This window comes from Rhinatrema bivittatum, chromosome 5, assembly GCF_901001135.1.
Source record: "Rhinatrema bivittatum chromosome 5, aRhiBiv1.1, whole genome shotgun sequence".
In the NCBI taxonomy this organism is placed as follows: domain Eukaryota; kingdom Metazoa; phylum Chordata; class Amphibia; order Gymnophiona; family Rhinatrematidae; genus Rhinatrema; species Rhinatrema bivittatum.
This window is the reverse complement of record NC_042619.1, coordinates 37,433,147-37,456,393: the sequence shown is the minus strand read 5'-3', so window position 1 is coordinate 37,456,393 and position 23,247 is coordinate 37,433,147. Positions and strand designations below refer to the sequence as shown.

Here is a 23,247-nt window from a genome sequence, read left to right as displayed (position 1 = left end):
AATTTTCAAAGCAATGCGCACACAAAAAGTCGCAGATGCGCGGGCAAATAGCGTCCATACGCGCCAGGGCTATTTTATAAACCTCTCCCGTAGGCGCACAAGTACCACTGCACAAATAGCTTTGATCGCGTAAAAAAAGGGCCAGGTCAGAGGTGTTCCGAGGCAGGGCCAACATTGACACACATAAATCCTGATTTTATAACCAACGAACGCAGCCTCCATAGGGCTGTTACCTGCGCATATTTACTTCCGCTCTTTACCCAGTGTAAATCAGAATAAAACTCTTCATAGCAAAAAAGTGACTGGGTGAGGGCTCTGGCTAAACTGGGGGCAGTGAAAGTTGAGAAAACTAGAGGGGTCTGTATGACCTGGAGATAGACTGGGCAAACTGGTAGACTTATTTGGTAAAACTGGGAATTTCCTTCACGCGCACACCTTATAAAATGTGCTCACTTGCGCGTCCTAAGGAAAGATACGCGAGAAATGTTTCCTTGCGTAACCGCTTAAAATTAGGAGTACACATACGCACACACGGAATATAGAATAACTAGCCGTTAAGCCCGTAACAACGGGCTACATTTAAAAAATTTTTTTGATCCATTTCCTTCTCACTCATTCTCCTTCCCACTCCCTCCCCCTCATTCTCCTTCCCCCTCATTCTCCCTTCCACCTCCCCTCCCCATTCTCCCTCCCACCTCTATTCTCCCTCCCACTCCCTCCTCTAGTCTCCCTCCTCTCCCCCCTCTAGTCTCCCTCCCTCTCACCTTCCTCCCTCCCCTCAGTCACTCCCCCCCTCCCCTCAGTCACTCCCCCTCAGCTCATCCACAACCCCTTCCCTCGGATGGCGCAGAAGGAAGATCTCCAGGGGGGTGGTCCATCCCTCGCGCGCGCCACTGCCGCAGCCGCCGCTACTGCTCTTCGCCACTGCTCCTCGCAGCCGCCACTACTGCTCCTCGCCGCCGCTGCTACTGCTCCTCCCTGCGCCATTTTTTTCAGGCATGCTCTGCTCTGATAGACGTGCTCGCCCGCGCATGCGCGGTAGAGCTGCTCTCTACTGCGCATTTGCGGCACGTCGGTCAGGGCTCCCTTATCTAGTAGATGCACACGCACTTGCGCAGACGATATACAATTCTAGCACATGTGAGCTCGCATCCACATACGTGCGTACATGGGTGTACTCGCAGGCGTCTTAAAGTTACCGCCCCTGAGTGCATATAGGTGTGCAAATCCCATTTGTAGCCTTTTGAAAATGACCCCTTTGTGTGGCACATATAACCCCAGCACTAATAACTCTCCATAATGTCCTTCTCTTGGAAGCTGAGCTTGACTCTTACAAGTTGTTTTTTTTTTGCCCTTTTAAAAGTATCACCGTTCATAAAAGAATAATTGCTAACATTATGCTTTTTTTTTTTTTAAATGTATTTCTAGGGAAATGAGTAAACGCCTGACAGAGGAACAAGCCAGGAAAACGTTTGATCGAGCAATTAAATTAGAGCAAGAGTTTGGAGAGTTATTTACAGGTACAGTATATGTTCTTCAACGCAATCAGCTTATCCGGTCTGAACAGTCCTGTATCAGGCCAGGAGTCATTGCATTCAGGTTTCCACGCTCTCAGCAATCATGCACCAATATATTTATGTGATTATTTTGTGCATTTTTATTTTGCTGCTTGCTAATATTGAGGGCAATTTTTAAAAGTCATTTATCGGGGGAAAATTGTCCACCTTGTGCGCAGGTAAAAGAGCTTACCCTCTTCCCCAATAAATGCGCTCTTACCCACATTATCGTGGAGGCATTACTGGGGCGAGTTTAAGCCAGGGGAGATAGCAGCTAGCTCGGTTTTGCATTTTCAAAATGACGCACACTGTTTTGGTCAGGAAAAGCACCCGTGGAAAAAGCAAGAGCCAAATCACTGCAGGTAATTTTTCTCCCCCCTTGGGCAGTTTTCAAAGAGAAAGTACATATTTCCCCTTGCCGACTGCCAAAGAGAGGAAGGAAAAGACTGAACTCCAGTATGGAATGTAAGAGATAACTTTACTATGCAAGTTATTAGAGACAGTAAAGATTACACAGACAGTAATGACCTAACAAACAGGGGTAGATTTTTAAAGTTCTCACAGGACAAGCAGGATGGTAGTCCTCACATATGGGTGACATCATCAGGATGGAGCCCAATCACGGAAAACTTCTGTCAAATCTGCTTCACTTTTTCTGTCAAATCTGCTTCACTTTTTTGAAGGAGTTAATAAACATGTGGATAAAGGTGAACCGGTAGATATAGTATACTTGGATTTTCAGAAGGCGTTTGACAAAGTTCCTCATGAGAGGCTTCTTAGAAAAGTAAAAAGTCATGGGATAGGTGGCGATGTCCTTTCGTGGATTGCAAACTGGCTAAAAGACAGGAAACAGAGAGTAGGATTAAATGGACAATTTTCTCAGTGGAAGGGAGTAGACAGTGGAGTGCCTCAGGGATCTGTATTGGGACCCTTACTTTTCAATCTTACTAGATAAACGAAGCTTGACCGACGTGCCGCAAATGCGCAGTAGAGACCAGCTCTACCGCGCATGTGCGGGCGAGCACGTCGGTCTGAGCCAGCGTCAGAAAGAAAAAAAATGGCGGCGTCCAGTAGCGGTAGCGAGCGGCGGCGGTACCGGCAGCGGGCGGTAGTGAGCGGCGGCGGCGGTAGCGACGGCGGTAGCGGGCGGCGGCGACGGTAGCGGGCGACGGCGGTAGCGGGCGGCGTCCAGTGGCAGCAGCGGGCGGCGACAGCGGTAGCGAGCGGCGGCGGTACCGGCAGCGGGCGGTAGCGAGCGGCGGCGGTACCGGCAGCGGGCGGTAGCGAGCGGCGGTAGCGGGCGGCGGCGGTAGCGAGTGGCGGTGACGGCGGTAGCGGGCGGCGGTAGCGGCCAGTAGCGAGGGAGGGAGAAGAGAGAGAGAGGGAGGGACGGACTGAGTGGGAGGGAGGGACGGAGAGAGAGAGTGGGAGGAAGTGACTGAGTGAGAGGGAGGGACTGAGTGGGAGGGAGGGATTGAGTGAGGGGGAGGGACTGAGGGGGAGGGACTGAGTGAGAGGGAGGGAGTGGGACTGAGTGAGAGGGAGAGAGGGGACAGGGAGAGGGGGGACTGAGTGAGAGGGAGTGGGACTGAGGGAGGGAGTGGGACTGGGAGAGAGAGGGAGGGAGTGGGACTGAGGGAGAGTGAGTGGGACTGAGTGAGTGAGAGGGAGGGAGAGGGGAGGGAGTGACTGAGTGAGAGGGAGGGACTGAGTGGGAGGGAGGGATTGAGTGAGGGGGAGGGACTGGGGGGGAGGGACTGAGTGAGAGGGAGGGGGGACTGAGTGAGAGGGAGTGAGTGGGACTGAGGGAGAGGACGGAGGGAGTGGGACTGAGTGAGAGTGAGTGGGACTGAGTGACTGAGAGGGAGGGAGAGGGGGGGAGGGAGTGAGTGAGACTGAGTGGGAGGGAGGGACTGAGTGAGAGGAGAGGGAGGGTGGGGAGGAGTGGGTGAGGGAGGGAGGGAGGGAGGTAGGGGGTGGTGAAGAGTGAGGGGAGAGAGAATGAGGGGGCGGTGAGAGACAGAGGGATGTAGCCCGTTTTAACGGGCTTAACGGCTTGTATATTTATAAATGATCTGGAAAGAAATACGACGAGTGAGATAATCAAATTTGCAGATGACACAAAATTGTTCAGAGTAGTTAAAGCACAAGCAGATTGTGATAAATTGCAGGAAGACCTTGTGAGGCTGGAAATTTGGGCATCCAAATGGCAGATGAAATTTAATGTGGATAAGTGCAAGGTAATGCATATAGGGAAAAATAACCCATGCTATAATTACACAATGTTAGGTTCCATATTAGGTGCTACAACCCAAGAAAGAGATCTAGGTGTCATAGTGGATAACACATTGAAATCGTCAGTTCAGTGTGCTGCGGCAGTCAAAAAAGCAAACAGAATGTTGGGAATTATTAGAAAGGGAATGGTGAATAAAACGGAAAATGTCATAATGCCTCTGTATCGCTCCATGGTGAGACCGCACCTTGAATACTGTGTACAGTTCTGGTCGCCGCATCTCAAAAAAGATATAATTGCGATGGAGAAGGTACAGAGAAGGGCTACCAAAATGATAAGGGGAATGGAACAGCTTCCCTACGAGGAAAGACTAAAGAGGTTAGGACTTTTCAGCTTGGAGAAGAGACGACTGAGGGGGGATATGATAGAGGTGTTTAAAATCATGAGAGGTCTAGAACGGGTAGATGTGAATCGGTTATTTACTCTTTCGGATAGTAGAAAGACTAGGGGGCACTCCATGAAGTTAGCATGGGGCACATTTAAAACTAATCGGAGAAAGTTCTTTTTTACTCAACGCACAATTAAACTCTGGAATGTGGTCAGTGCAGTTAGTATAGCTGTGTTTAAAAAAGGATTGGATAAGTTCTTGGAGGAGAAGTCCATTACCTGCTATTAAGTTCACTTAGAGAATAGCCACTGCCATTAGCAATGGTTACATGGAATAGACTTAGTTTTTGGGTACTTTCCAGGTTCCTATGACCTGGATTGGCCACTGTTGGAAACAGGATGCTGGGCTTGATGGACCCTTGGTCTGACCCAGTATGGCATTTTCTTATGTTCTTATGTCAAAGTTTCCAGAACTTTGACTGGCCCCTACTGGGCATGCCCAGCATGGCACTAACCTTGCAGCCAGCAGGGGTCCCCCTTCAGTCTTCTTTTTTCCGCGCAGCAGTAGCCTCGCGGTTTAGGAGCTCTGAAGAGATCCTGACAGGAATTTTCCTCACGGACTTATTTAAAATTATTTTGTCCCACAGGGGTCCCTCCTCTAACCTTTCTCAGGCCATGGTACTCCGGTAAGTTTTTCACCGTTTTTCGTCGATTACCGTCGAGTTTGGCCCTCGCGGCCTACTGGCCGTCGACCGTACCGCGGCTCGATTTTTCTATGGCCATGGCGTCGGGTTTTCGTCGGTGCCCGGACTGTACTCGCACCATGTCTATCACACACCCTCATGGAGTCTGTGTAATGTGTTTAGGCCGTGAGCATGATGTCCTGACTTGCACCAAATGTGCCCTCATGACAGGAAAAAGTCACAAAGCCAGAATGGAGAAGATGGGACTCCTTTTCCGTGCTCACACCCCGACGCCGTCCATTGCATCGACGTCAGCGGAACCGGCACCGTCGAAGTCGCACCAACATCGACAACCGTGTGACCGCCTGCCATTGACGTCTTCACGCCCATCGACTCCCGTTTCTCCCCCTCAAGATCGAGGGGATCGAAGGGAGAAACATCGCCATCGGCATTGTAAGTCTTGGACCGTCGAGGGAGCGAAATCATCGACCTCGCCACTGTCTGAGCCACCATCGAAGAAGCCCCGTCCAGGAACGGCACCGACCACTCCTGCGACCGGGACATCGAGGCCACCCTCACCCGATCGGGGTTTGGGAGTCGCGATTCCACCTGTAAAGGTGGTCCCTCCGACTGTGCCTCAGCCTCCCTCTTCCGTCACGGAGCTGGAGCTGATTGCCCCAGGTCTCCGGGAAGAACTGGACCGGCTGGTCCAGGAGGCCATCGACAAGGCGATGCAACGGCTCCAGGTTCCTCCGGCACTGGCACCGAGAGTGGAACCGGCCACCGACCCAATTCCAGCAGCGCTGGCACCGCTGCTATCCCGGATGGAGGCGCTCATGACTGCCCTTCCACCGGTGATTCCCGGGTCTCCGATGGCTCTGGTGCGCTCCCCGATGACAGCTTCATCGGGAGGAGAAACACCGTTTTGCATTCCTCCTTCGGGGGTATTGCCTCAGCCATTGATGCCATGTCGTCCCTCGCCACCAATTCATTCATCGGGAGCGATATGCACATCGGCGCCATCGATGCCTTCAATGCCGGCACCGATGCCCCCCAGGGCGTCCACAGTACCCTCGGTGATTCCTTTGATTTTTTCGGAGCCTCAGCCGGGCCCTTCGGGTATCCAACCCCCTTTTCGTCCTACAGGTCAGCCTGCTGATCCTTATGACACCTGGGGTGATGATACTTCCACAGACACCGATGATTTACCTTCACCTCCTTCTCCTACTGAAAGTAGAAAGTGTTCTCCTCCAGAGGACCTCTCTTTCATTAATTTTGTGAAGGAAATGTCAGAATTGGTCCCTTTTCAACTTCAGACGGAGCAAGATGATAGGCACCAGATGATGGAGCTTCTCCAATTCCAGGATGCACCTAAAGTGATCACTTCTATTCCCATTCATCAAGTTCTTCTTGACCTCCTCAAAAAGAACTGGGAAAACCCTGGATCCATTGCCCCAGTACACAGAAAGGCTGACACTACTTATCTGGTACAGTCAGCCCCTGGCTTTCAAAAATCTCAGCTTGACCAGCACTCAATTGTGGTAGAATCAGCTCAAAAGAAAGCAAAAAGGACGAAACCACACTCCTCTACCCCTCCGGTCAAGGAACACAAGTTCCTAGACAATATTGGTCGAAGAGTGTTCCAAGGGGCCATGCTCATCTCCAGAATTGCTTCTTACCAGCTGTATATGACCCAATACAATAGGGTCATTTTCAAGCAAATACAGGACTTCTCTGAAACCCTGCCTGACCAATTCCAAGAACATCTTCAAACCCTTGTCAACAAGGGGTTTGAGGCAGGAAAGCATGAGATAAGAACAGCTTACGATATCTTCGACACCTCCACTAGAGTGTCTGCAACAGCCATTTCGGCAAGACGCTGGACCTGGCTCAAGTCTTCTGACCTTCGCCCAGAGGTACAAGACAGGCTCTCTAACCTGCCCTTTATAGGAGATAATCTATTCGGTGAACAGATTCAGCAAATAGTGGCTGAGTTAAAGGACCATCATGAGACCCTCAAACAGCTCTCATCGTTGCCTTCTGACTTCCCTTTTAGACAGCTCTTCAAGAAGGACTCTAAGAAGTCATTCTTCCGCCCAAGGAAGTACTATCCCCCACCAACAAGGTCCCAAGCTATGAGGCCTTATCAAAAATCTCAGCCTCGCCAGCCCCGGAAGCAAAAGCCACAAGCACCTCCCCAGCCGGGACCTGTTTCAGGTTTTTGACTTTCACTTGGAGAGCAGCAGCCTGATCCCTCTGCCAGCCATACCAGTAGGAGGTCGATTATGCCACGTTCATGGAATGTGGCAATCAATCACAACCGACCAATGGGTGCTAGCAATCATTGCCCAGGGTTACCACCTGAACTTTCTTGCTCTTCCACTGGACTCCCCACCTCTACAAGCGTGGAGAGTAACCGACCACTCTGTCCTTCTGGAGCAGGAGGTTTCCCTTCTTCTTCAGTTAAGAGCAATAGAACCCGTCCCTCTTTCGCAACAAGGCCTAGGGTTCTATTCCCGGTACTTTTTGATCCCCAAAAAATCCGGGGGGCTTCGTCCAATCCTGGACCTACGTGCCCTCAACAAGTACCTGCAGCAGGAAAAGTTCAAGATGGTAACCTTGGGCTCGCTTCTACCTCTTCTACAAAGAGGAGACTGGCTCTGCTCTCTGGACCTCCAGGACGCATACACACACATTGCGATAACTCCAGTTCATCGCAAGTACCTCAGGTTTTTAGTTGGCCCCAGGCACTATCAATACCGGGTGCTTCCATTCGGGCTAGCATCGGCACCACGAGTCTTTACCAAAAGTCTCGTAGTTGTCGCAGCCTTTCTCAGGAAAGAAAGTGTTCACGTCTACCCCTATTTAGACGACTGGTTAATCAGGGCCCCAACCCAGCAAGCCACTCGATCGTCCCTGGATTTGACCCTACACACTCTAATTTCTCTAGGATTTCTCATCAATTACGAGAAATCCTATTTAGTCCCATCTCAAACCTTGTCCTTCATTGGGGCAGACTTGGACACCTTACAGGCAAAAGCATTTCTACATCAACAACGAGTGCAAACCCTCGTGTCTCTCGCTCACCAGTTGCAGTCTCAGTATACAGCAACAGCTCGGCAATTCCTTGTCCTTCTCAGACACATGGCGTCCTCAGTCCATCTCACACCAATGGCCCACCTGGCCATGAGAGTCATACATTGGACTCTGAGGTCACAATTGATTCAAGCGACTCAGCCTCTGTCAACCATTGTCCACATCACCGACGCACTCCGTCTGTCCCTCGCCTGGTGGAAAGATCAGAACAATCTCCTCCAGGGACTGCCTTTTCACCTACCAGATCCTCAACTCATTCTCATCACCGATGCTTCCAACCTCGGCTGGGGAGCTCATGTGAACGATCTACAGACACAAGGATCTTGGTCTCCAGAGGAAGCCAAACACCAGATAAATTTCCTGGAGCTTCGAGCAATCAGATATGCTCTCAGAGCATTTCAGGATTTCCTATCAAATCACGTCAAGCTGATTCAAACGGACAACCAGGTGGCCATGTGGTACATCAACAAGCAGGGAGGCACAGGCTCCTTCCTTCTGTGTCAGGAAGCTGCGCAGATTTGGGCAGAAGCGCTCTCCCGCTCGATGTACCTCAGAGCCACCTACTTGTCGGGAGTGCACAATGTCTTGGCAGACAAACTGAGTCGTGTCTTCCAGCCACACGAGTGGTCTCTCAACCACTCAGTAGCAACCGCTCTCTTCCAGCAATGGGGTTATCCCCAAATAGACCTCTTTGCGTCCCCTCAGAACCACAACTTGGACAATTACTGCTCCCTCATTCGAAGCGAGCGCTCTCAGCCCAAAGATGCAGTCTCCCTCTCGTGGACAGCCGGTCTGCTTTATGTATTCCCTCCACTTCCTCTTCTCTCGAAGACTCTCGTGAAGCTCCGTCAGGACAAGGGAACCATGATCCTGATAACACCTCACTGGCCACGCCAAGTGTGGTTTCCCATAATCCAGGATCTCTCCGTCCGAAGGCACATTCCCTTGGGAACGCACCCGCTTCTGATCACTCAGAATGACGGATGTCTACGCCATCCCAATCTTCAGGCCTTGTCCCTGACGGCATGGATGTTGAAAGGTTAATCCTTCAACCACTTAACCTTTCAGATTCAGTTTCTCGTGTCCTGATTGCTTCACGGAAGCCTTCCACACGAAAGTCTTATTCCTATAAATGGAAAAGGTATACCTCATGGTGTTCTTCACAGTCCCTTGATCCCTTTCCCTGTCCAATCCCAAGGTTTTTGGACTATCTCTGGCATTTGTCGGAATCTGGTCTAAAGACCTCTTCCATCAGAATGCATGTCAGTGCAGTAGCCGCCTTCCATAAAGGTGTCAGGGATGTCCCTATATCGGTACAACCCCTCGTAACACGTTTTCCTAAAGGCTTGCTCCATATCAAGCCACCTTTACGTCCGCCGGCCCCTTCTTGGGACCTTAATCTGGTTCTCGGGCGGCTCATGAAACCACCATTTGAACCTCTTCACTCCTGTGAGCTAAAATATCTCACAGGGAAAGTGATTTTCCTTTTGGCTATCACTTCAGCTCGCAGGGTTAGTGAGTTACAGGCCCTAGTTACCTATCCGCCTTACACTAAACTCCCGCAGGACCGGGCGGTACTCCGCACTCACCCTAAATTTTTGCCTAAGGTAGTTTCGGAGTTTCACATTAATCAATCCATCATACTACCTATCTTCTTTCCCAGGCCCCACTCCAACCCAGGGGAACAGGCTCTGCATACCCTCGACTGTAAACGGGCTCTAGCATTCTACATAGACCGTACAGTTGCCCACAGGAAGAGCACTCAGTTATTCGTCTCTTTCCATCCTAACAAATTAGGGCAACCTGTGGGTAAGCAGACTCTCTCCTCCTGGTTGGCGGACTGCATATCATTTTGCTATCAGCAAGCAGGCATTCCTTTCCAAGACCGTGTTAAAGCACACTCTGTGAGGGCCATGGCGACTTCAGTAGCACACCTACGATCGGTGCCGCTTCCTGATATATGCAGGGCTGCCACCTGGAGTTCTCTCCATACCTTTACAGCCCATTATTGCTTAGACAAAGCTGGAAGACAAGATTCCATCTTCGGCCAATCTGACCTCCGTAACCTATTTCCAACGTGACGTTCCAACACCCTTCCACCTGCCCAGTGGGATTCAGGATGCTCTCTACCAAATTCTACCCCAGTTGTTGTGCCTGTTGCACGCCGTTGGGTACATTTGGTGCATGTTCGGACATCCTCAGCTCGGTACTCACCCATATGTGAGGACTACCATCCTGCTTGTCCTGTGAGAAAGCAAATGTTGCTTACCTGTAACAGGTGTTCTCACAGGACAGCAGGATGTTAGTCCTCACGAAACCTACCCGCCGCCCCGCAGTGTTGGGTTCGTAATGTTTTGTTATTTTATTTTTCGGCACTGCCTGTAGCTATCAAATAAGACTGAAAGGGGACCCCTGCTGGCTGCAGGGTTAGTGCCGTGCTGGGCATGCCCAGTAGGGGCCAGTCAAAGTTCTGGAAACTTTGACAGAAGTTTTCCGTGATTGGGCTCCATCCTGATGATGTCACCCATATGTGAGGACTAACATCCTGCTGTCCTGTGAGAACACCTGTTACAAGTAAGCAACATTTGCTTTATGTGCAGGCGTAGATTTGTTCGCGCAACCCCATGCGAACAAATCTACATCCGATTTTATAATATGCCCGCGCTGCCGCGCACATGTTATAAAATCCAGGGTCAGCGCGCGCAGGGGGGTGCACAATTGTGCAACCTGCGCGCACCGAGCCGAACAGCCTGCCTCCGTTCCCTCCGAGGCCACTCAGAAATCAGAGTGGCCTCGGAGGGAACTTTTTTTCCGCCCCCCCCCCCACCTTCCCCTCCCTTCCCCTACCTAACCCACCCTCCAGCCCTAACTAAATCCCCCCTGCCTTTGTTCAGTATATATTTTCCCCATGCGCCTATTTTGAACGAGGTGCCTACAAAATAGTCCACACAAGACTGGGCCTGAAAGGCGAAGTGTGCACACAGCCCACAAAACAACTCTGCATGCGGGGGGCGGGAAAGGTGGAGGAGCCTCGATCAGAGCGAGGGACGGAGCGGTAACTCTACCTTTTATCATTCCAGCTATCGTTCAAGGAGACACGTTAGAAGATATATATAACTATTGCAAACTGGCAATTGAGGAACAGTCTGGGCCTTTCATCTGGATCCCATCCAAGGAAAAATTATGAATTCACCGCTGCGGCTCCAATCGTGAAGAGACAACCACCATCTAGAAGAATTACTACTCATTTGGAGGCTCTTTCTGTTTTCTCTTGCATTTATGTTTTCTTGCAGTCAGTGATTTTTTTTTTTTTTTGTTAATGAATGTACCCAACTCAAAAGTGTTTTGAAGCCATGGAGGACTTGGAAAGGGCCAAAGAGCAGAGAATGGAAAGATTTTCCTATCAGCCGTGGACAAGAAACTCATCACATAAAAGCGACTGTCTGGTGGTATACGCTTTTGATATGGGAGTGCTGTCAGAAAACAGTGCATCTCCCCCTGTGCCCATAAAGACGTTCTGTTCTGTCTGAGTAAGCGAGCTCGCTGTTGTTGACTGCTTTAAACAAAATTGTTCCCAGTTCTTCAGTCTCATCGAGCCCCTTCTCTGCCCGTCTGCTAACAGTACACCTCCACTTTATTTTTGTAACTGTGCACATTTTCAGATTTCCCTAATCCAAAACACTTGTTTCCCTGCAGGAGATCAAATTATCGCATCAAAAAATAATTGTTGGCACTTCCATTAATAGCTGGAGAAAGACAGCTTTTCCGTTAAATACATCATGTACCAGATTTTCATTAACCTGAACACAAGAGCAGCACCTGGGGGAAAATTGTTACCTGTTTTATTGCACGTTTGATCACGTATACTGTTACAGGACACCAAAACAAAAGATGGGCTAATTTTGTAAAATAGCATTAATGCACAGGAGGTCAAAAATGCTTGTGGGACAATTTTGTAAAGATGAATCCATGAAAGGTAAACGTTTACACTCTGGCCTGATTGTAAAATGGGAAGGAGACCATAAACTTGCACTATACCTTTAAAATATTGCAATTTGCTTTCTTAAAATTTAGACATGAATTTCTTTTCCTTTGCTTGCTTTTCCTGATGCTATTTTCTGCCTTTGCATGTCCTCGTGAGATTAGTGGTGTACGCGGCGAGGTGGTTTAGAGCAGGGTTTTAAGTCCCACTTCTTCCACTGTCATTCTTTGCGACTTCGAGTCACTTTGTCCCAGATACCAACTTAGCTGTGAATTTTCAAAGACTTACATGCGTAAAAAATGAGCACATGCACACGTAGGTAGCGGTGCATGCTAATTTATAAACATCAAACATATGCGCTTATTTTCGCTTTCGCGCACTCATCTTCGCGCATAAAAAAGGGATGGCCTGGGGCGTTCCAGGGTCGAGGCCAAGAGTTACCGATACATGCGTAAGTCTCGCATAATTGATATCAGACAGGTCTGTTGTCAGTTACTGGTTGGGCGGGAGGTCGGGGTGAACTGGGGAGAGATGAGGCTGAAGAACTAGGAGAGTCTCGATGACCAAGTGAAGAACCGGGTGAACTGGTGGAGGAAGCGGAAAACTGGTAATTGCGATTACACGATTTGTTTTAAAATATACCAACTAACGCGCGTATAGCAGGGGTTTAAGCGAGCAAGTCCTACTTTATTTTTGCACATAAAATATACGCGCATATATTTTTTAAATGGTAGGAAAACTATGCATGTTCAATGCATTGAAATACGTGCTTTCAATGCATTGCATGTATTCGTTAGTAAGTAGAAAAACGTGTATTTTATAATGCACACATATCTGATACACGCAGATTATAAAATACTCGCATAGATCTCCGTGCATATACGTGTATGTGGCTACCAAGAGTTGTTTGAAAGTTATCCTCTAAGACTGTAAGCCCCCTCCAGGGCAGGGAACTTTCTACTGTAACTGACTTCTAACTCTCCTTCGGAATGGGTTTGGAACGGCGAGTAATTAAATCCAGCCTTGCCTAAAGAAACATTTCACGTTCTCAAAAGCAAAGAAAGATACAGTAAAATTTTGGTATAACATCCCTGATAAACTAGAATAAATGTGATTTTGCAACATCCACATTTATTTTAAAGAGGATCCCGCATATTAGCTCTTAAGTGCTTGTCAGGCATTCATATTATAAGAAAAGTCTCCCAAAGAGCAACATATAAAATTAGAAATCCTTACCGCTGTTGTAGGTTTCTCAGGTGATCTGATAATTTTCCAATGCCGTGTTTGATAAATATCACATATAGTAACAAGTCAGACTGGTTATACAAAGGTCCTTCAATATGTAAAGATGGGAAGCAAATCTTCTTTACCAGGTTGATCATTAACAAAGCCTTCAAGGGAGATTTTTTTTTAAAAACCTATAAAAATTTGTCACTTATGGGTTAGGTTCATCATATCCCTGCAGTAGACAGGGTTAAAATGCACCTCAACGAAAACTGTTATGGATAAAATAAGAAATCCTTCAATATTTTTAATGTATCTTTTTATATGGGAAAAAAATATATTCGGATAAGAGCCTATCATTTTATCCTTGTCTCTTTTCATTAAGGTGTGCTTCATACGTGTCTACTGCTAAGATACGATGACCCTGATAAATTACTCCAAAAAAGAATTTTATAATAAAAAGAATAAACAGGTGTTCTTTTTTTAACCTGTTTCCTCTTCTGCAAAAAATAACTTCCAGATCCACAAGAGCAAAGTTCTAGTTTTAAATTTTACATGTGTGAATTAACTGGCTTCCATCTGTTATGGCCGCATTGGCCAATTTGATGGAACCCCCTAGGTGTGGGAATGCAGTGCTCAGGAGCAGGCAGGTCAGGCGTGAGGTCTTCTGCCTGATCAACTGCCTTCCCTTAGGGTTGAGCCCTCCGGTGTTGGTGGCTGATAGGTCTTAATGGTGGGTGATGCACAGGATCAGGGAGTGGACACCCACTGGGAACTGGCAGGCAGTGAGAGGCAAGGGACAAGAAGGTGCCCCGGTCACACTGGCCAAAAACATGGTGTGCACCGACAAGACCGGGACAGACAGGTAAGCACAGGACAATGTAGCACCATAGGCAAACAAGGACTAGACAATGCAGGAACAACAACAGATGGGAAAAGGGGGCCACTGGCAGGCAAAAACTGGACAGGAGCACTGCTAGGAACATGCAGGCAAGGAAGGCAGCAGGGAGACCCAACCCAACCGCAGAACAAAGGAAAGCTGGGAACTCATTGGTAAGATAAGCTACTGGGAAGCCTAACCTCAGGCAAAGAAGGCGCAGACTGGGAGACCCAAACGCAGGACAAGGCAAGTTAGGAACACCCTGGCGAGATAGGCCACTGGAAGGCCTAACCCAGAACAAGAGCAAAGCAAGGAACACAGGCAAGGAAGGCCACTGGGAGACCTAAACAGAGCAAGAACATGGCAAGGAATACACAGGTAAGGAACAGGAACAAGAATACCAGGCAAAGAATACATGGACAAAGGGCCAAAGGCAGAGAAGAGACTCCTTGCTGAGGCGGGAGGGTTTTATAGGGCTGCCCTTGCTGCATCATGTGGCCTTCAAGGTGGAGGCTAGAACGGGTCTGAGCAGTCCACTGAGGACCCCTACTGGTAAGGGCCGCCTCATTACACCATCAAAGTGTCTCCAGATTCAGCAGACACTTTTACTTCTCTATTTTCCTTTCTTTAGGGAGACACTAACATTTTTTTAAATGTGGAATAGCTTGAGTTAATGATCTTTTTTTTTTTAATTCTGTCAGCATAACCTTAAATAATTCCACTGAATAAATCTCTTGGAAGTGAGGTAAACAGATCACCCCCTGCTTCCTTCACTTTTTGCTGGTTTTTGACATTTTCTTGTTTTCTTCTCAGTGTAATTATCCCTTATTGGATAATTGTTAAAGACTGTTAGAGCCCATCTAAGAATTACTTATGGTAGGTGTTACTGTAAAAGAGATTATTTTGAAATCTTTCTTTTAACATCCTCGGTGTTGCTGAGCTTGACTTCTTCTGTCTGTCCATTGATCTGCTCTTTGCTGAATCTGGATGTATTTTAAAACTATATTTCAGCAAAAGCAAAGAAAACTACAAAAAGAGCTAATATACGGCATCCCCCAAAACGGTGAATGTAAATCCATGTGTGACTGAAAACCCAATCAGGCAGAATGGCCTGTGATTTTGCTTAGGCCTCAAACAAAAAGATCCATGTGCCTGATCTAGACAAGAGTTCTCTCATTTTGTGCCTATGGGGGAAAAGGTTTTGTTTTTTTTTAAAAAAAACGAGCCTTTAAACTTCTAGGACTTGATTCACCCAAATTCATCTCTGCCTGTTTATGGGTAAATACCAGAAAATATATGGAACTTGCCGAATGGCTACTATCATAAGAGAAGATCTTCACAAAATATTCAGGTACAAAAATAGATATTTGGAGCTGCAGGGTGAGCCACTGTAAATATTCCCATTTGTGTTCTCCACCGTACCCACACATACAGAGTCAAATACCTGTTTACCAAAATACTTATATACCCTGTAATCACTTCCAGGAACCCCCTCAGCCTAGAATACATGTATAGTACTCCTGCTCAACTCTAACTAAAATCCCTGCCACAGCTGTGGAGCTCCTATTACTCCTTTTGGAGTGATATTTTGACATTTTAAAAGAAAAATAGAAAAGCTACCTTTTTCTTTTACACTCACCTTGCATGAAAACAATTTGAAACGTCTTATCTTGTTTTGAAAATCTGTTTTAAGGCTTTCATGTACTATCTGCTATTTAAGGCCCACCTGGGGTCATGGTACACAGCTGAGAATCCCATATACAACATGCATACCATTCTCTTGCTCTAAATCTACATTCCCTTATATTCACATCTTTACTCTCACTCATACTGAATATATTTATATTATACATTTTTTATATGCATTCAATCCCAAAATATGGGAACATCTGACATACTAACAAATAATAGCGGATGAAAAGGTCATATGACTCCTCAATACTTTAGCTAATATACTAATACTACCCACTCTATATGGGTTACCCTTTCTAGTGGCTAAATGATGGAGATGAAGAAAGGGAAACCCATGGGGACTGGGGTAACCTGCACAGAGCAATAATTACCCCAAGAATAAACCAAAAGAAAAAAGACTGCTGGGCAGACTGGATGGGCCATGTGGATCTTTTGTTTTGCAGACATTTACCATGTTACTATGTAATCCCACAAAAAAATACTTTCTCGGGTAGGTATTTCGCTCACAGCTATGGGTGGTACTATAACATAAATAGCAAGCGCTCAACGGCAGGTTTACTTTCAATTGTACTTCTGTGTTGACATTCATGAGCCCTACCGACTACCACACCATGGCACTGGTTGGTTCATTTATCCCTGCATTGCTATGAACGCCATAGAACTAAACAGAAAATAAAAGTCACAAGGATGTCCAACAAAACTGTTTCATTACTGCAGTGGCTGTGCCAAGGGAAAGTAGGAGTTTTCTAGGAAGTCACCTGTCCATATGTCTCCTGGTGACATAGGAATCCTCTGCTTTTCCCCTGCTTCTTATCTTCTGGACAACAAGGATTCCATTCTGTATGAGAGAAAGAAAGCATACAGTTACTGTAGAAGATAAACAGCCAACAATAGTTATATTATGGAAATTGGCTACATTAAAACCTGGACTAGAATCAAATGAATGCAGAGCAAGAGGTAGATAACGGCATGTGATAATATTATAACATCATGAGTAGCTGAAAGGATAGCAACCTGCAAACTATTAAACGGGTTCTTCCAAAATGATCCTTATTAATGGTCATATGAATAGCTATCCTTCCTAAAAATAGTAATAATAATACTGCTAGCACATGACCACATGAAATACCATGAATACAGAAAAACTAAGTTGCCTCCGTACAAACATACAGCCATGCATGAGGTCAGTAAAGACAACAAGGAAAGTATTTACAGTGAGTGAGAAAACGCTTCCCCTTTCCACTCCTGCAGTCATGGAAAGGACTTCCTTTCTTATAGCTTAGTAAAATTTGATTTTTTTTTTTTTTTTTCATCTGGAGACATCCACCAGAGTTGAGAGTTGGAATTTCTGGATAACTGTACCTTGAGTATTTTTTAGGAAGGGAAATTTTGTCCATATCTAGAAGACCCCAGCCCACCTGGGATTTTCACATTTCCATGCCACGGAGGATGAGATATTCCGACCCAAAATCTGATCTGGTGGAAATCTTAGTCTAGATATGGATGTCAAGGAATAAGTTTAATCTGAAGAGTTTTCGCAGTAAACTTTTAAGAGAGAACACCCATGCAGTGTGTCCGGCCTGTTTACTCTAGTACCTGCACCTGACCAGCTTACGCCTAGTGAAACAGTACCCACAGGAAGAAGTAACCCCTAACCCTTGGGCTCTGCAGGTTTATCCTCCCCCTCCCATTCGGAGAATACATGCCCCAGGGCTGTTGGGACTATGCGAGCACTTAGCCCCAAGACTAAGTGTGACCCCTGCCCTCCTGGATCCTATCACACACGTGCAAGTCTCCGCTAACCTCTGTAGGACATAATCCAACACATTATCATTGCAAATATAAAGATATTCTTTCCAACTCTGCTCTCAACAATTCAAAAACATTTTCTCACTTCCTTTTTCCCCAGTGAGTGTTATGCTGCTGGGTTGCAAAAGTGATTTGAGCATGTTTAAATGAGGATGTCTGACTACTGAAGTGTGGGCTTCTTGCTCTCAGTTCAAGCTGACGTCACAGTGGGAGCATGGGTGACGGGCTTCCTTTGCCCAACTTCCTGTTTGTGACATCACAAGGGCAGCTCCACATATCTGAAAAGGATAATGAGGGTCCTGCAGTCAGCTTAAGCTGATAACATATATTCAGGCTGATACAGTACAGTGCACACATTTTACTTTCAGAAATTAACGCCTGCCCAAAGGCTGGTGTTAATTTCTGCCGGCACCATGAAAGTGTGCAGAAAAAACTGCTTTTCTGTACACCCTCCGACTTAATATCATAGCGATATTAAGTCGAAGGCCCCAAAATTAAAAAAAATTAAAAATTTAAAAAAAAAAAATTTAAATCGGCCGGCGGCCCGCGAGTTGGAAGACGGACGCTCAATTATGCCAGCGTCCATTTTCCGAACCCGTGGCTGTCGGCGGGTTCGAGAACCGACGCCGGTAAAATTGAGCGTCGGCTGTCAAACCCGCTGACAGCCGCCGCTCCTGTCAAAAAGGAGGCGCTGGGGACGCGCTAATGTCCCTAGCGCCTCCTTTTACCGCGAGCCCTCATTTGCATACTGGATCGCGCGCCCAGGAGTGTGGCCTGGGCGCGCGTTGGGAGAGCGGGCGCGCGCCTCGGAGCGCCGGCTTTCCCACGAATTTTACTGTATCGGCCCGTATGTAACTAAGAAATAAGACCAGCTCCATGTAACTGGAAGGAGTAACAAGGTTCATGCATAGAGTGTTGAATCTGATACCATATTCTGGAATCAGAACAGAGGCTCATCTAAAAACCTGAATATTGGGAGTTTTATATTTTTCCCTAAATATGCAGGGTTGCTGTCTGACATTATTTATTTTTATTTTCCAAATACAATGAACACCTTGTGCCTGTAAATTTTCCCCAAAATGATTTTGGATGAATCAAGCCTACCAGTGACTTCATAACCCAGGAGCATGGTAGCAAAGTTGTAGGATATTTAACCTCTTAGATCCTGATTGTTGCTGTATCCAAAAGGGTAAGGTAAAACCTTACCATAATTTTTGTGTTTTTATCTCTGCTTTACTAACAAAAAAAACTTACAAATACCAGTGACAAATTTGAATCTCTACTCAAGAAATATGTAGATGGCCTTGATATTTCTTGAAAAAAAAATTAAATACTATTTTAAAATGATAATTTTTCCAGGAAAAATATTGAATGACTCGAAAGAAGTTTTTCTCTTATGAAGAAAAACAGAACTAAACTGTAAAATATTTTCTATGATCTTGACCTAATTTTCTTGTGTAATGCCAAGAGCTTTCATTCCATTTTACCTCTGCTGATTCCTCCTGGCAGCAGTAGCTTCTCCCTCATTAGCATTTGACAATTGCTGTGATTTTTTTCCCATAAGTTCAAGGCCTGTGCTATTTAAATATGTCAACAGGTAATGTAAGGCAAGTCCGTTCTGACCTCCAGCTTTGTTTTTAAATTATTTCATCCTCGATTATGCATGCAGGTTTTCTTTAAAAAAAATATTAGCAAATGTTTTTTGTTTTGTCATCTGCTGCACTTTACTGGTTGGCATGGTTTCCCTAGCAAAAGTACAATCAAGTTTTCCCATGAGTCCTTGGTTGATGATTTCTGGTGGTTACTCTGTCCGTTGTTGATGCTCCCAACTGTAGAGTTGCCATTGCATTTACTTTGTAGGTATTGTACGACAGATCATGGAGAAGACCGATGATGGATCTAATTTCCCATACAGATTTGACTCCTCCATATGTTTTATGTCTTGATGTTTTGCAGTTTATGTCATGCAGACATGGTGCTCTAGACGATCTTTGTGTTGCAGCAGTTCTGACTTGTAATGAAAAAAAAAAAGAAGGAACAATAGAACAGTCTTGGAGCCTCAGACCACATTGGTGCTAACATTGCTAAACATAGTAAGAAACAAATCATATTAATACAAAACAGCTTGCTACAGATAGATTAAAAAAAAAAAAACAATATCGTAAAATAAAATGCAAAACAGTGGACCCTTATGGAAAAGTGCCAGATCAGATCACTGGTGCTATTTCTCATGTTCTGGCACAATGTGTAGCACCACAGGAGCTTAAGCGCAACCAAAAATTATCATGGCTTAATGGCCACCCGTGAATTCTTACGTTGACATAGTGCTATGCTTGTGCAGATTTGAAAAGCATTGTTATTCTCTATTCGTTCTTTTTCCTTCTTCTCTCGGCATTCTGCTGTTGGTACACAGTGGTCCTGCTTCTAGCTCTAACCCTGTTCTTTCACACTGCAGTTGTCTGTCCATAACGCTTCAGCAAAATTACTCATCTTTCCTAGTTCCTTTTCCTTAGTGCAAGGGCTTAACCATTTCAGAAAGCAATCTTTCCGTTTTCAATAGCAGTGCTCAGAAGGTCACCACAAAACTGAAAGGCCAACAGAAATCATAGTTGTTAACTACAAGCTATCTGTTCCCTGGCACCTGCGTACCACCCTGTTGGCGGTCTACAACAGCATTTCTTCTGAGTCTTCTTTTTCTTATCACAATTTCCCAAAAGTGAATAAGCTTTAATGTGATGTGGCTTCCAGGAAACGGTAATTCCAACAGTAATCATTGGAAATTGCCATAAACGATAGTACACCAGACCTGACTAAAAACCACTCTGGCTTCTGTTGAAGGTTCAGAATTGAAGCCAAGGTCTCCAACTGTGTGAAGAAGCAGGTCTTAATGAGGCACACATTTTATTGGATATCTCTTTGCCTTTCCACTGTGTAAACCAAATTGGATGATAATGTTTCATACAAATTATCAAATGGGGACAGGAGACCATCCTGATGAAAGACACATACTTTCTTGTCCTGTCCCTGATCTCATTTTTTTTTTTTTACATTAACATCTATTCAACAAAATGATTATGAGCTAGTTAGCTTTATTACTTTTAACATTTTAAATATGAAGGACAATTCCCTTGAGTTATGTGGAGCAACCTAACATCAAATCTGTCTTGACAACAAATCAAAAATGAAAATTCTATAGAGATGATATAGATTATAATATTTATGCAATATCATAACCCCCTCACACTCATAAATTTACTACCACCCTTACACATTATTGCCTTTCAACAATGGAAGTTTGAAATTGATCTAATTAACTGGTGATTCCTAATTATCTAATTATAGCAGTACTCTAATAAGGTTATGACATCACCAGTCTGAATCCAGTAAAACATCTAGACCAAGCTTTTAAAAGCAGGAAATTAAGTCTACAGACATCAGGTGCTACAGCTAGGTGTGAAGTATGCAGATTATAACTATCACAGAGAAATAAAAGAAAGAATAATTGCAAAGCCTTTGCCTTTCAGAAGTTTTAGGTTTTTTTTGTTTTATTTTTTCACAACAAGATGCTTAGGTTAGTCAACCCTGGTAACTCGGGGCATGTAATTTTTAGCACAGCAAATCAGGGCTTCTGGATAAGTATGTTAAATCACCGAATAACATTACATCTTGGAATTCATCTTTCCTGTCCTAATTCCAAAACTGAAATGGGAAGGAGTAATAACCTTAGCAAAACATCAGGAAAGATGCAGAACAAATGATATTGCTGATAGCCTGTGGAACAGAATTCATGTTTCCCTGGTTGATTTCCATGTTTTCTTAGCTTGAACAGGATCTTCTGGATTTTAAAATGCACAAGGCTGTATATGCTGCTATATTTATGACATCTTGATGATGTGCTTCTCTTTGACGGGATGTTACATAATCCACCTCTGGTTTGCGCTACTCAAAATCCAACCAGGGGTCACAGAAACTGTACTGCGTACGTCTGCTAAGTGTAAATATTCCATGCATTCATTCTATTTGTGTAAAGAATAAAGCACATACAATTATTTTAAAAATATTCAGATGTATATTTCGTACTAGATGTGTCTTACTTATTCCTTTCCGATGCCTGTGGGCACTGTTGTAAATGCACTCTAGTTTATAAAATGTCATTAATTTTATTATTAAACCTTTCAAGGTTTTACACTTCATAACAATGAATTCTTCATAAAAAAGATAGTTTTCCATTTTTAATGCATTACTCGGCGGTGTAAAATCGGGCAGTTCATAATCAAGGCCCTGAGCTTTTTATGCGATTTGATCCAGGTTTATGTTCCCACCCGAAACCTTCAGTCACCAAACACGATGAGATTACAAGTTCCACACTTGAGTGCCACAAGGGCTCCTGCCTTTTTGGCTACGGGGCCTTCGTTCTGAAAGGCACTTCCGGAAGATCCGAGTTTAGAAATGGATTATTTGACATTTAGAAAATAACAGAATGCCCTTTTTCTTTTTTCTTTTTTTAAATCGTGCTTTTCAGACCTTTGAATAGAAAGAGTTTTGTCTTATAAGTCTTCACTTCTGTAACACATTTTTATTATAGGATGACTCTCTTTTCTTATTTCTGTTTATTTATTATGGCTGTTATGTTGTACTCCACTGGGAGCAAGGATTTCAGACCTGTGGGTAATAAATATTTTTTAATAAATAAATGTAAAAATGAATGATTACACAGCTCTCTTAATCTACTTTTCTAGAGGTCCAGTCTGATGCTAAAGCATTCTGTGCACTTCGTGGCCCAGATGGAAACTTAAAGGTGAATTTTAAAAACGCAGCGCCCGCATCAGTCGGGGGGATGTGCAAATACGTTGGGTTCGCGCGCGGGCCGATCACATTTTAAAAAGCTCCCCAGATACGTGCGGAAATGCCGCAGCGCATAGCTCAAAAATGTCCAAACAGTAGCAGGGCAGAGCAGGACATGGCCATTTCAGGGCCTGGCCAAGAGATGCGTGCGTAAATACTTACCCGCCCCGGCGCCCAATGAGATCTGCCGCCTCATAACTTTTACTTCTGCTATGGATGCGGTGGAAGCCATAAAAATAAAAGGATCGAGTCATTTCTGAGGGGTTTACAGGGTAACGGGGGGGAGTGTAGGCCATCAAACTGGGGGCTTGGAGGACCTAGCTATTAACTGGGCAAACTGGTGGTTGAACTGGTAAACTGGGAATGGCGTGTGGGCGCGCGCCCCTTTTAAAATCCCCCGACTTGCGCACTAGAAGTGGGATTTGCATGCCCACTTAAAATTTGGCACACGTGCACACGGCCAGGCTGTCTTACAACCTGCGCGAGTCTATGCACACAAGTTATAAAACAGCCGCATCTCTGGGCGCAGGCCGATGCACGAGTGCAAATGTGTGTCCGCACACCGGTTTGAAAGTTACCATCCCTGATTTTATTTCCGAATCAGGATCCCATTTCTGAAGCAGGTCAGGACGAGACTTGCCACCAGCAGGTAACACTCCCTTGTGGCAGGGGCACAAAGTTAAACCCGGTTCTCAGAGCATACAGCTAGCTCTAAGGCAGTGACCATCAACACCAATCCTTGGGATTCCCCTTCCCTCCCCCACCCCTGAAAAAGATCTGGTTTTCAGAAAAATCAAAATATGCACGTAAACCTAGCTTGTAGATCAAATGTAGACAAATGCACCTCATGCATACTCAGT

The 23,247-nt window shown here is 45.5% G+C and overlaps 1 protein-coding gene across 4 annotated transcripts in view; it reads left to right on the top strand.

Moving 5' to 3' along the window:
* The window catches only part of DLG2 (discs large MAGUK scaffold protein 2), a 2,548,136-nt gene extending 2,535,490 nt beyond the window's left edge, over nucleotides 1-12,646 (top strand). For all 4 annotated transcript variants that reach the window (XM_029602231.1, XM_029602229.1, XM_029602228.1 and 1 more), the window contains 2 exons: nucleotides 1,429-1,520; nucleotides 11,036-12,646. In XM_029602231.1, coding sequence (XP_029458091.1) covers nucleotides 1,429-1,520; nucleotides 11,036-11,142 — 199 coding nt within the window. In that variant the 3' untranslated portion in view covers nucleotides 11,143-12,646. The remainder of the gene's footprint in view (nucleotides 1-1,428; nucleotides 1,521-11,035) is intronic.
* Nucleotides 12,647-23,247: the final 10,601 nt, after the last annotated feature.